This window comes from Rhodnius prolixus, unplaced genomic scaffold (assembly GCF_049639745.1).
Source record: "Rhodnius prolixus isolate KJV_2025 unplaced genomic scaffold, Rpr scaffold_1, whole genome shotgun sequence".
NCBI classification, from domain to species: Eukaryota; Metazoa; Arthropoda; class Insecta; order Hemiptera; family Reduviidae; genus Rhodnius; species Rhodnius prolixus.
The window spans coordinates 24,949,495-24,964,163 of NW_027411581.1; the positions used below are offsets into that span (position 1 = coordinate 24,949,495).

Here is a 14,669-nt window from a genome sequence, read left to right on the forward strand (position 1 = left end):
GCCAGCTAATTTTAAAAACATGCGAGCTACAACAAATACAATCAACGATAGCAGATTTTTAAGTTATATTTTTAGTAAAAGTGATACTTATGAAGGGCTGCCTTTTCAAGTAAGAACAACTTTTAAACTATGTTTGTGCCTAGTCCTTCATTCTAGACAAGCACCTGTTAAAATAGCCCAAAAAACCCTTAATAGAGTACAAATCAAATAAAAACGTTCTAATTTCAATACTTCAAATGTTTTTATTAGACTTTTCAGCCGTAATATCATCAGTCATGTGAATTCGCCTGACAAAAACAAACCTCTGTATAGATTTCAAAAATTAAATGGCTTGGAAAAAACTTGTCTTAATTTAACTTATGAAGAACTATTCTACAGATTTATCATTTTGTGTTATACTTAGGAGCGAAATTGTGGACTGTGAGGATCTACTGTGGATAAAATAAATAGAAATACAAATTAATTGTAATGAAAACACAAATGGCGGAGCTACACAAATCTCTTGAGGTGCATAATACAGTTTAATAATCACTTTAGTGGCAATCTCAAGTATAATAAAACATGCCACTAGGTAATCTGACAATAAAATAATAGAATCGCATAATTATCTGGAAATACATAAACATGGGTCTGAAAAAAAAAATGTAATAAAACACAACTGGGGAAAACATCATGCATGTCCTGATTGCCTACAACTGGCACCGAACAGGAGCCTAATTGATGCTAAGTTTAACAAATTCCTCTAAGTTTTGATCCACTCTGATTGAGAAGAGCTTGATGGACACCACAGCCTTGCCATTAGCAACCTACCTATTATTCGAAGGCTTTCTTACATAGAGACTAACTGATTTTCTTAAGGTTATGGTTTTCCTCAAGTGTTATACCTGTAAAGACTTAGATTCATCCTTGAATCCAGTCAATTCATGATTATAGCTGAATATAGATGGAAAGAGAGTATCATCCACATTCGCAAATTTCTGCCCCAATGGATAGCGTGAACGTTATCGGCGTGGAGCGTGTAGCATGGCCGTAGATGTGTACGCGGGTAGCATAAGCATCGCCATGTCACTTTAGCGAATCACAGGGTCCAATTCTATCTAGAGATGCTAAGGATAATCCTGTGAGGGGTGCCGCCTGTGGGGATTAAGATGGAAAGAGGTGCTGGTTGATGACAATGAGACAATGATGGAAAATCGCTAACTAACTCCTTTTGTGATAAAATTTACATACTGCTTTATCAACAAATAGAAGCAGGCCGTCGAACTTACATCCCAGGCACTTTATTTTTTTTTTTTTCTGCCGGCGCATCGACGTCTATGGCCATTAGCGCCCAGGCACTTTATACATCCCAGGCACTTTATTTTATCCCGTTTAATCTCTGAGAGAATTTCCTTCCTATCCTCCAAGCGTAATCCTATACCACTACTGCTGAACACTTCCCAGGGTTAACACGAAGTCTGATCATTATCAAAAGTGTTTTGGATTTTGTTGCAACTTGTTTGGCATCATTCACACCATGAGTCGTTACAGTCTGAATGTATGCAAAACCAGAGTGTGCAACAATGCTATCTCTTAGCCTGTAACCAAACTGACTATAGATCGCATACCACTCTGCACAGATGCTCAATGGCCAAATTAAACAACGCGGGTGAGAAGTTTAACAAAATAGATGTGCATTCTTGTCTGGATAGTAAGTATTAATAATTCTTAAAGAGGGAGCTAAATCGCATTCAAACAAATTTAATATTTGGAGCACACTAAAACTGCAATGTTAACTAGTTGATGGATCAACTAACTTGCTTTGAGTAGTAAATACTAATTTTTACCTGAGAGGAAGTCCTTATTTTCTACCAATCTTTGCATTTCAGTCTTAACCTCATTCACCAGCCATGTCATGAAGTTGTCTTCAATTTCTGTTAAGTGAAAAATAATTTAGTGTTTTAGTTGTCTCTAATTAAACATTGTTTACATACTATTTTAAATCATACAGCATAAAAGACAGATGATATTGAAGTTTTATCAGAACTTCAACATTTTCACGACCGAACTCAGTGACAGCTGTCCTTTACGGGACTTTTCAAAGCGCTAAAATTTCTTGACTAATTTAAACTTTATGAACTGATTCTTCATAACAGAAATAATTTAATTTTTTAATATTATTTACAACAAGCTTACTGCTGTTATTGAGATTAGACGGGTTTATGATGAAATAAATAGTACTCGTAAATTTTAGGATTAAGCTATATCATTTTTATTTTAAAGATACCATTATATTTTTAGTTTTTTATATAATGCAGATTAAATTTAAATTGAATTTTTTGCTTAATAAACTTTAATTATAATTAAATATAAATGTTTGAACTGTTTTTCTCAGAGAGGAGTATTTTTGATTATTTAATATTCCAAGTAGAAGCAGGATTATTAGCTAGTCTAACTTAGTTTTAAGATCTAGTTACATTAAATATCAATTTTCTGCCCAGGCTTAAAAAAGAAGAAGAAGTTTCATAGTATTGCATAGTGTGGAACATAACTTACTTTCTTCAATTTCATCGACCATAAAGCCGGCTTCTCGTAGTCCGGAGAACACCGACGGTAACAGGTCGGCTATGTAGCCTGTAGTAAGAACTGCAGCTGCAATTCTGTCCTGGGTATCTTGTTGATCCTTGAGCACACTTTCTTGTTCTAATATACGTAATTCCTGTAACACATTGCAAGGTGGTGATTTATTTGTTTTGGATTTCAATGGCTGCTAGTTGAAATTTGCAAGCTTTACAGCTCATCAATAGTTTTAAACTATGTATAAAAATAATTTAATTGTTGTATCAAATGAGAAATAGGTTTGTATAGGTCATTAGAGGACAGGGTAGTGCTATCCTTCATTAATATTTTGTACAAATTCTGGCCTTCAGACATCAGAAATGATGAGCAACACCCTCCTCTAACTGTTTAGTTTTTGGGATTTAAAAGTACAATTAACAATGTAGATACAGTCGGTACTTTTCTGTCTTAAAATTGGACAAATAAAATATAATGTTAATTTAAATGCAAATGAATGTAGTGCAATTAACGTTAGGAAAAAATGTACTATTTAGAGAATGTCCTAAACGATGGTCTATCTCTTGAGGTTTTTTAAAAGAAATTGTTACTACTTTTTTTAAAGAAACATAACGAATACCTATTGGAGTTAAAGAAATTTAATATAACAAGTAATAAGCAAGGATTGTTGACAAAAAACAACTTTTTATATTTAAATAATAACTGCGACCGAAAGAATAGATAATAGCCTGCAACTGGACACGCTAGCTAACTTAAAGGTCAAAGTCCATCGTTCTTTACTCAGAATTATATTAGGCCAGCGACCGTGAAAATGTTACCTATTACTGTAGATAAGAAGGAAAGCCTTTTCACAGTTTGAGGTTATTTCAATTATTTACCAGTAAAACAACTGGCATGTGGGTAGGTTACTCTAAGCAATGTACACAGTACATAAATGTACATGCAACAATAAATAACAGACTAGGAAGAAATGACATAGAGATTTCTGTCTTTTACCTCATTGAATATGTTAATCACGGTTAAATGATAGCTTTATGGAAGTGATAGAATAACAGAATGTTTTTTTTGTTTTGTACCATTAGAGAGATTATTTGATTTTTTTTTAAATTGATTTTTCAAAGTTTAGTATCATGTTACATGAACTACTAAACATCTTGCACCTTTAAGCTCTTGAGCTTGGTTAAGGAATATCTTTCTTTTGTGGATCGATAAATATATATTTGTTTCAGATATATATATTTCTAATTCACACTAAGTGAAGGTAAAGATGTTTTCTTTACGAACTCTGATTTGGATTTTATCATTTCAATCGTGCATTCAACAAGCCCGTCTGAATGAACATTATCACAAGATCAAGTTAGCAGTGTTCTTCAAGAATACAAATTCGGATTATTATTAATTACCTAATGCTTAGACTTTTTATCTAAAGATCTAAAACTACCACTCTCGTTACAAAGGTGAAAGATTTAATTAGTTTAAGAGAGATTCTCCTCTTTTCTATTATTTCGAATGCTACCCTCAAGGTGATGTGGGTACTGACATCGCATAGATTTATTAGGGTATCTGCCCTCATTTCAACTTCTGCACCCTACTGGCGGTAATTCTTCCCTGTTGTGCTAGATTTGCTAGCAAAATACAAACGTATGAAAACATTTGCCTGCCTAAATTTCAAGAATGATTTAATTTCTAGCAAAAATTTGTTTGACTAGTTTTTCAGGCGAACAGGATCCACAAAGTTACCATTTATTTTTGAATTGCGAATCTGTTTCGGTTTAGAATTTCCAATTTCATCTAAAATTGAATAAAATGTATTGTACATTTTTACAGAATTGTCTCAGTACTTGCTAAGAGAAAATAAATAACACAAAATGGAATTAATTTTCTTAAAAGAGAAAATTAGAAGCAACTACACCTTTTTTAACGTTGTAAAGTCAATTCTTATACAGTGTAAAAAAAAATAAAAATCAATAACAAAAACAAAAAATACAAAGCGTGCGCCATTGATCAGAAGTTTTGCAATTTACCAGCGAGCACGAATTGTGGAATCAGCAAAATAACTTCATGAAACCTGAAACCTAAAATAGCTGTGAAAAAAACGGAAACAGATTTGTTTTAAATAGTTTCAAGGTTTCACCGTGAGAATCGTTAATTGCAGAGCAGATGTTTTTCGCTATATTAGAGATTAAGATGTCTTAAATATAGGTTCCTAAAATGTAGGTTTATTTTTATTTTATTTACTTTTTCTACAGAAGGAGAATGAATCTACTGCATACAACACTGGCCTAGATAACCAAATCGTTTTCATGAATTTTGTTGCCTGACTAATTAGAATATATTTAGTTAACTTGCCATTCCTCAGATAAGTTCCATTGAAAATTTACAATATTTATTATTATTGTAAATAGTACGGGGTGAATTCCAAGTGCATTAATGGCCGCTGAGAAGTTGGCATGATCATTTGTGGCACCGACGGCGAAACCAAAAAAACAATTTAAGCTACTTTCTTCATGGCTTCTTAGGAGACGACCAACACTACCGCTACATTTCAAGCGACTGGACTACTGAATCTTTTAAAGACTACTCGCTATTGAACTGCGGGGTTCAATCAACCTTACAAATCCCCGTTGAATTCTTGCCTATTCAAAACTTTAAGTACACTTGTGAAGGTTATGTTAAACATAACCCTGTTAGAGGACGTGAATATTTCTTTCCTCCTCAAGTATTTAAAATTCAAAATAACAAGTTAGACAGAATACTCTGCCATATCCTAGCCCTGGTCCACCATCTAAGACCCTTCCTCTTGACCTGCCCACGATTGAAACGTTGTGTTCCTGACTCCTGAATTGAGTCGCTGAAGAATTAGCAAGTATTATATCTAGTGGAGGCTCACCTATGAGCAAGTATCCATACAAATGAATCATGTCAATATGAATTCTCTTGTGCAAATATTTCACACACACACACACACACTAAATGCCACTAACCATTTCTTCCTTCTTTCTCCTCTCCAATTCTTCTAATCGGGCATCTTCAGCTAATTCCGCATCCTTCAGTTCGTTGAACCTTCGTTTCTGCTCTTTAATCGCAGCCAGTTCATCTTCTTCCATAACTTCTATAAGCGCTTGCTCAATAGTTTTACCAACTAGCACCTCCAATACAGGCTTCACTTCAACTTCGAACTGGAACAGTTCACCTGGATAGACTTGCGTAGCCTCATCAAGGCCTATCTTTTGCGGCACAAATGGTGGTGTTGGTGGTCGATCTATATGGACTTCCGTCTGTGTGGTGACTGACATTTCCAATGGGTGATCAAAGATCTATTGAGAAAAAATAGTTAATTAATATTATAAATAAATCTTGGACAAGGTTCTGCCCAATGTAAATTATAGTTAACATTCTGAATCTATTCAGACAATTCCTTTTCTTCCCACCAGATAATTTTGAAATAGAGGAGAGGAAGGAACAAGGTAATTGATAGCGTAAACAATAGTGGAAGCAATGAGGATTAACACCTTGGTTACCTTTTTAGATAGTTTGGTTATATCAATTGTGTCTTATGGGATAAAGATTAGGAGGAAGGATTTGCAGTTTAGTACGGTCTGTGCATTGAGCAAGCGTAGACTTATTTGCTTATGTGAGGTGATTGTCAAGAGTACCAAAAGTATTGAGACTGCGGAGTCCTAAATCTGCAACCAAATCTACGTCCAAGGTAAATCCATAGCTATAATAGCTCGATTGTTGAAGAAGCAAGCTTGTATCTGCTTTGAACGTAGTGGAGAGTATCTAAGGCTGTGATGTGCTGGCGGCCGACCCGGGTCTGGAAGTCCTTTTAGTGCTCTCATTTTCTCAGTCAACTGGGCGGATATAAGTGGATTGTCGGAGACAATTCAAGACTGTCGTGGGATTCTAACAAAAATTCGTGCACTGGAATGGTGGTGAAAACCAAAGCCGGAATCAGGCGAAAAAGTTCATTTGTTCGCCTAAGTTGATTAAAGAACCCGAGTGATGGTACGCTACCTTAAAGACAATACACACTTAGTAAACAAGTAAATCGTCGAGCTTGGCAGAGAATAACCAATGTAGATTTTGTCTAGAGGATCTATCCAGATTTTTAACCATTTTTTCAACTGCATCTTTTTTTGAAAATATTGTTTAAATGAAGAAAAATTAAAAAAAAAAAAAAGTGAATACTACAATTGAGTAATTATTTGACAATAAATTAGAAGAATACAGTTATTGCATTCCAGTGACCTCTTCAAGGTAGTCTTCTGTCTGTACGTCCTCATGTTTGCGGCCACTAATTGGAGGAGGGGTGCTTATTCTCGCCTGGCGAGATCTATGATGCTGGGCCTTCCTCCTTGCCATAGCTCTCCTTCTGGCCTCGGCTTGTCGATTTGCTTGCGAATCCAAACCGACCTATCAACATTAATAAAATCCATTTGATTTAATTTATTTAATGTATAAACAAAAAAAATAAAATTATTTTATAAAATTGATCATTGATCATTTGTGCAAAATCATCATATTTTAAACAGAAAATTCTAATAAAAACAAATTTAAGTTTAAAACTGCAACACTGCACATAAAGCTTTCCAAGTGCTGCAGCAAATTGAGGAAAATGTGAACAACCACTGCATTAATTAATTGATTTATTTTCACTTTTAACCAGAAAGTGCATATCTATTCAAGTAGTTCATGATTGCTCAATTACTAAGATTGTGCACAAGTTTAATAATAGTCTCGGTTATTCAATTTTAGCTAAAATACAAGGAACAGAATTACACAAACACATTTATTAAAGTGAATGATGAATGTACAAATGGTTATAAGTTGATTATATAAATCTTACACAAATATAACGAAATATAATTTTGTTTAAATCAATAATATAATGTACAATATAACAGCAAAAAGATATTTAAGCAAATATTATAAAGGGAGATCCATTTAAAACGCACCAATCGCTAATAACGTTTTAGGAAAACGGAATTTCAAAAAAACCCACGAAGTAAACTATATGTTTTTTTTTGGTCTAGTTTTCAAATTTTCCTCCCCCGATGCTGTATCTACATTTTTTGCGGAGTTACGGCCAAAAACCCGATTGAGGTTTCATAAGGACCACTAGTTTTGACAATGATTATGAAAACTACATAAAAAAACTGACGTTAACCCTATTTCGATATCTTTAATATTTGTCGAGTTATGTCGGATCAAAGTTACAATTTTATCTATTCGTGAACGGTTTTCGATATTAATTTTCCACCAGAAATACACGTTCTGGGTGATGTTCTGACTGCAAAAAATGTTATTTGTGACGCAAATTACAAAATTAAAAATAATTGAAGATTTTAAAACATGGTATAATGTAATGGTTATGGGTGGATCAGGATAAATTTGTTTTATCATCAAATAAAAGCAATCATCACATCATTTTAATGCACCCAGTATGCAAGACTTCTTGACCTAACATTACGGTAAGAATCTCTTGCCAGGGTGTTGCTTTGGCGGCCAAGAGCGTGGCTTTGTGAGTGGGAAATCCTCAATTCGAATCCCGCCTATGACTACACTTTATTTAAAAAAGTATTATTATTTTTTAAGTAATAAGAATGACTGCATACGCGGGATTCAAACTGGGGATCTCTCACTTACAAAGCCACGCTCTTGACCACTAGACCAACACCCTGGCAAGATATTCTTACAGTAATCATAGGTCAAGAAGTCTTGCACACTGGTGCATTAAAATGATGTGATGATTGCTTTTATTTGATGATAAAACAAATTTATTCTGACTCACCCATAACCATTACATTACACTACATTTTTTTAAATCTTTAATTATTATTATTTTTGTTCTTTGATTCTTAAATAATATTTTTGCAGTCAGAGAACCTCCCAAAACGTGTATTTATTCACAAATAAATAAAATGTATTGTATTACTTTGTTAGTTCCCAAACTAACTGGTGCTTTTTAGAGAATAGATACTTTAAGACAAAGATACTTAAATATTCGCTGAAAATTGAAGTTATTGAGATATTATTTTAGTTTAATCTTTTTGTTCCTTTATACGTGTAGGTTAATGCTTAACACATCTGTAAAATTTTGTAATCAAACAAAAAATTAATTAATAAAAATAAAATAATAAGGCTTTTAATGAGAAAATCTTATTTGGCGATCAATTCCTTTATTCATTTCCACATTTTGGATACCATTGGTGTAGGGCCTTGTTTGTGGACTGAACTTGTGAACGAAAAAAAAAAATGGATTTTAAGAAAATGGAGGGCAAATTTTCTTTGTCACTCATTTTCAGAAGTTTCCGACGAAGAGCATCAATTTTCCCGAATCGTAAGGAAACAAACAAGAAATTGGCCATAAAAACTACTTTATCTGTCCGATAAAACCTTTTCGTCAATACCAGGCAATTAAACAAGCCTGTTTAAAAATGAATATTTTCAATTAATTATTTAGATAATTGAAAAATCAAAGTTTAGTATTTAATGAGTTTTAGCGGTCTCCAAAGCCTTTGTCGTTCAAGCGAGCTACATGTTATAGCTGTTTAGCGCTCTCGTAATAGCTCGGTACTATCGACATATCGACCTGACTTTTTTTTTTTTTTTTTTTTTTTTTTTTTTTTTTTTTTTTTTTTTGGCGCATCAACAGCTGAGGTCATTAGCGCCCGGAGCTTTTTCCAGTGCACTGCCGGCCTCCGGACAGTGTTCTCTCGTTACAGACAACACTGTCCATCACCGGACAGTGAGCTGTAAGAAGCTCCTAGGAAGAGAAAATCTAAGGGTCAGCTGCTGGATTCGAACCCGGGACCTCCGCGTGGGAGTCCAGTATGCTAACCTCATAGCTAATCCCTTCCCTGACCTGACTTCAATGAGTACTTGTAAACATTTTCTATTAATATTGAATTGCAAGTAAGTTTGGTTACAATTTTTGAAATAGGAAGAGGATGGTCAATGGTTTCAGGAGACATAAAATCCTTTGAGGCCTTTTAATATGGTATCTTTTTGGGAATCTTCTTGGATTTGTTAAGAATAATAATAATATCAGAGAATATTCATAAAATGATAGATTTGTTCTTTTGACCATTTTACAGGAGTACTAAAGACCACGAATCCGTGTACCTATTTTTTGTGGTGTTCACAATAAAGAATAGTGGACAGATATAGTGAGACGCTGCAGTAGAGCGGTAGTGGTTTGAGTGGGTGCCAAGTTTTAATAATATGCAAAATAAATGCAACTTGAAACTGCACTTTTCGTCCATAAGTGTATGTTACAATTCAACAAAGAGAGAGCAAACTACGTCAAAAGAAAATTAAAACTTTCCGGTACATATTTATTGTTTGTTCTTGGTATGTAGATTTTTCTTTTCGGTTATCCATTTGCTGAATCATTCTATAAAATTTTTACAGCAAGAAAGACAGAAATAAATAATTACGGAAAATTAAATTGATTTCTGTGGTGGTCGCTGTATTAATCAATTAAATACTGTAGAAGTTGATTTCAGTTCTTTTTAATCCTCCACATAATGAAAGTACGACCTACCAGAGAATGTCATAATGATTTACGACTGCAATGAAAATCAGAAATTAAACTTTTTTTACGAGGAGATTTCATTGCTTCATTTCAATTAACTTTTTCTTAAATGATAACTTATTCTATAATCCAGTAATTAATAATAAAAAAAATCAAGTTCATCAGAAAAGACTGAAACCCATTAGTGATAGTGATGCCTCGCTTATACGTAGATTACATTAACCAAAATTAGTGAGCTGAAGAAAAAGTAATTCTTGCGTGGAATTTTAAAAAGGGCTGAATATAACATCCTCTCCAAGGCGCCACGGTAGCCGAGAGGTAAGAAGAGAGACCTGAGAAGCTAATATGTATTGTGGTTGGTACTGGGTTCGATTCCCGATCTTAGGCCTTGGATTTTATTTAATGGTTAATAAAAGAAATTTACAGTAAAGTATGTTTGCTAGTCGCCTCCGTCCACGACACCTAATTGGTAGTTGGTCGTTAAGCCCCGCCTGAAAAAATAGGCAATTACTTTACTTTACATCCTCTCCATAAAACAAAACGTGTTTTGTACAAACACTTCTGAAATGCAAACGTTTACGAAATATTTTGGAAACCAATCAATGGAGAATTTCTTTTATGTCAAATTTCTCATCCCATTACAGTGCAGACCTTGAAACTAATGTGTAATTATTTTTGTACAAGAACTAGATGAGAGAGGTTCTAGGTAAAAACCTTCCTTCTAAATTATCTTTAAACAGTTCTTTACTAAGAAGTAAAATTAAGGAAAAATTAATGATTAAATTTAAACGAGCACGAATATTTAAGATTGTTACTGTAATAAAAACCAAAATTGCATGTCGCATCTGATAAAATATTTGTATATACGTAATGCAATATCTGAACATAAATAATTTATTCCTGTTACTACATAATGTGTTGTATATAAAACAGTAACTCTGAAATTGCGCAGAAGAGTATTTCTCCGCAAACTATGCTTCAAAAACATAGACAAATTTTATTCAAGATGAGGTCTGCAGGAAGATGAGATGAAATTTAAGATACTTAGCCAGAATTTTAATTTTAAACTGCCTAATATTTTGTAATGATACATTGTACATGTTTCAGTAATTTCCCAACAAAATTAATGATCAACTGCAGTCTTGTCTCTGAAGATTGCCACCCGGACTGAACCCGGGACACTGAGTGATATTTTAGTTTCTAAACTACATCTCTTTCTTATCTAACTTAGAGAAACTATTTATTGTTGCCAGTTTAGTCGCAATTTTATATTAAAAGAGTCATAAATTTCTTAACATACTTCAGTTCAATAATCGATATTCGTCTTAATAACTGTTTCACTTTTTGGACGTATTCCCTAAATCAATCACACTTATACTGAGACCCGAGGCCACATGCAGGTTATGTTATGAATTTAAGTTTTTGTTTTTTTTAAATTTTAAATTGGCAGCAACTTACAGAAAATCCTTTGGCACTTAGAAACAGCAACACGCAGTCAACTAACCGCAATGGACTATAATTATGGAATTTTTGGAGAATTTATTGAATTCCAAAACATTTTGAAGGTTGGAGGTTTTTTTTTTAAAGAAAAAAAGAGGGAAATAATTAGTGCAGAATTTAGGAAATTTGAGTGTGAAAATGATGAACATGCCTCAATGCTACACCTCAACTCACTATCTTTCGCGGAAATTGCATTACTAACACTGTTACGACGATAGCGTGATAGCTGCTCTAGAAGTTGGCTAGCCACTCACAAATATTAGCTGACAAAACCACAGTTGAGTTTGAAGTTTCCATTAATGGCTTTTTCTTGATTGATAGATGTTAAAAAATCTTTTCTAAAACAGTTGCAGGTATCTTTGAATGTTATTTTAGGCTGATCTGTTCGTTTTCAAATTGCAGGTTCCCCACCAATTTAGGCGAGAAAATGTTCTTCTATTTTTATAACCGCAATTCAATAAGCGAAACATTTCAATAAGAAAATTAGCAGAATGTGCTAAAAGCAAGTGAAAGAAATATTCTTTAATAAATTCAGTAAAAAACACTTAAAACTATTTTAAGTAAGAGAGGTAAGAAATGACGTCAAAAAGGGCTGTTTTGCAGCCAAAGTTGGTAGCTTCAGGAACATAAGGTACTTAAGGTAGGATAACAGGATCAGTCTTCTGCCATTATTCCTTGCCACGGTCAGTATTTTTGTCATTCGTTACCTACAGGGCCAGATTTTCCTATAGGCTAACTAGGCTTCAGCCTAGGGCCTCAAGATCAAGTGGGTCCTACATTCAAATTGTTAGGAAAATTAAAATTACACTATTCTAAAAACTGTGAACACTAAAACACTGAACCGAAAATAAGGAGAACTTCTACGCATTTGACCTATAAACAAACTTAGAAATGGGAGGTGAAAGGGCCTCATAAGTGGATTAGCCTAGGGCCTCTTTTCATCTAAATCCGGCCCTGGTTACCTAGTGAAATTCTGATGGTGTTTTACGGCAAGTCAATCTATGATTAATTCTGCATTATTTTACTCTACTAAGATTCATTGAAAATGCGTAGAAAATTAATAGAAATTAAAAAAATATTGGCAGATTTAGTGATTTGTTAAAATATAACCAAATATGTGAAAAATATTTCGTTTAGGTAAAAGAAATCTATTTTAAGAATTATAAGAATTTTGGCCTATCTATCTTCATCTAGGAAATAATTTATTTTCAAACAAATTAAATATAATGCTTCAGTACAAATTTATGAAATACACGACCATTAGATCAGGATTAAATATTTATTGGCATTATTAACAAGGAATATCAGAAAATGATATAGAATCACGAATGTGGTCGTAATTTGTGTATTTTATTGTGTGAAATCGATAATGTGATAAATTGGTGTATGGCAAATGGATGAACCATTTTCGATGATAGAAAGAAAACTGCATTTAGCAGTGCAATGTCACTTTAGAAAGCCTATTCACATCTATTATTTTAGTTTTTAATTGCAATTAAAGTTAACATCGTAAACAAGTAATCAAGAAGATAAAAACAGTATAAAAAATGCCTATAAAATATTTATCACTGAGGTTGCCAAATCATTTTATGTTTTTAGTTTGGAACCAAATAAAAATCCAAGACATAAGAATCTAAACATTCTTAATTTCTGAGAATAGAGAGAGAGAGAGAGAGAGAGAGAGAGAGAGAGGGAGAGGGAGAGAGAGAGTGAGAGAGAGAGACACTGAGTTATACTAAATAATTTCCTATGTGCTGGATGTTTACTTCTTGTTTCCGGTACGGAATTAACAAGCTACAAACCTTGCTAAATCTAATAAAGTTAGGAATTAAATCTCTATTTACTGCATTCTTATTGTTCTCATTGAATATAGCACACACACACACACACAAAGTGGGCAATTTCTGAAAAATCTCATTAATTTCTAGACAAATTTCCACGTTTCTTAACATTTGACATTTGAAACAGAGATGGCGGAAAGCAAAACAAAAAACTGAAACTTTGCACTTCAGGGCATTTTCTCTCTCTGGATCCGAAGTTCCAGCAACTAACTTAATTCCTAGCCCTAATTGCCCTGAAATTACTCTTCAGAATGATCTACCTTCCCACTCCTACCTAGAACTGCCATTAAATACTATTTTCTAGGAACTGTTCCAAATGAAAATAATAGTTCTACAAATAAATCATTTATCAACGAAATCTCGAGAGTAACGTAAAAGACATTTACAAATAAAATCACAAAGAAAGTGAAAGATGTATAATGAGATACTTTAATTGAAGAAAGATTTTGATCGTTAAGTTAAATAACGAAATAAAGATTATTTTTATTTATTTAATTATTTTGTCATTGAAATCTGCATATTTACGCAGATACGTTATGAATAATATACAGATGTCAAATTTAGTTTTGAGATACCTATTGAATAAAACTAACAAGAGGAAATTTTGATTTTTTTGTTGTTGATGTTGTTTATTAAAGTGTGTATAAATTTAGTTTATTATCACCGTAAGTTGGTTTATTTTATTTTTTAATTTTTTGTTAGCACAATATTTACTTATTTCATCTTTTAGTTTGTATTTTTATTTATTTTGTATATAAGTATATATATGAACTCATATACTTATATACAAAATAAATAAAAATACAAACTAAAAGATATATATATATATATATTACCCATATATAAGTATATTGGTAAACCTCTCTGTAACGGTTGTACAACCAACATAGTGACTTTATGTACATTCATTATATCAAGAAGTAATTTTTGTTAAATTTATGTAATTATAAATAAAGATTTATTATATTATTTTGTCATTGACAATTGTGTTCAATGTTTATTAAACGCCTCTAGTGATTATTATTTCTCTTTTAGAGATTTATCTTAAAAGTAGAACTCACGATTCTCTGCAAACTTTGTAAATAAATTACTAAGTTGTTGATTTTCAATTTACATTTAAATGATCTTCCTAAAAAATGTTTAAGGCGCAGTTCTGGAGAAAGGTTGGTTATAGAAAATTAATAAATTATTGTACTGAGTGCTTAATTTTTTTTCCCCTTTTTTAAATCCTT

At 32.9% G+C, this 14,669-nt stretch overlaps 2 protein-coding genes across 6 annotated transcripts in view; one reads left to right on the plus strand and one right to left on the minus strand.

Moving 5' to 3' along the window:
- The window catches only part of LOC141458068 (U3 small nucleolar ribonucleoprotein protein IMP4), a 91,438-nt gene that overhangs the window by 49,091 nt on the left and 27,678 nt on the right, over positions 1-14,669 (plus strand). The window lies entirely within an intron of this gene.
- The window catches only part of Rsph3 (Radial spoke head protein 3), an 81,072-nt gene that overhangs the window by 23,700 nt on the left and 42,703 nt on the right, over positions 1-14,669 (minus strand). For all 5 annotated transcript variants that reach the window (XM_074135434.1, XM_074135425.1, XM_074135420.1 and 2 more), the window contains exons 3-6: positions 6,808-6,972; positions 5,541-5,873; positions 2,536-2,698; positions 1,827-1,913 (exon numbers count right to left, since the gene is read on the minus strand). In XM_074135434.1, the coding sequence (XP_073991535.1) occupies positions 1,827-1,913; positions 2,536-2,698; positions 5,541-5,873; positions 6,808-6,972 (748 nt within the window). The remainder of the gene's footprint in view (positions 1-1,826; positions 1,914-2,535; positions 2,699-5,540; positions 5,874-6,807; positions 6,973-14,669) is intronic.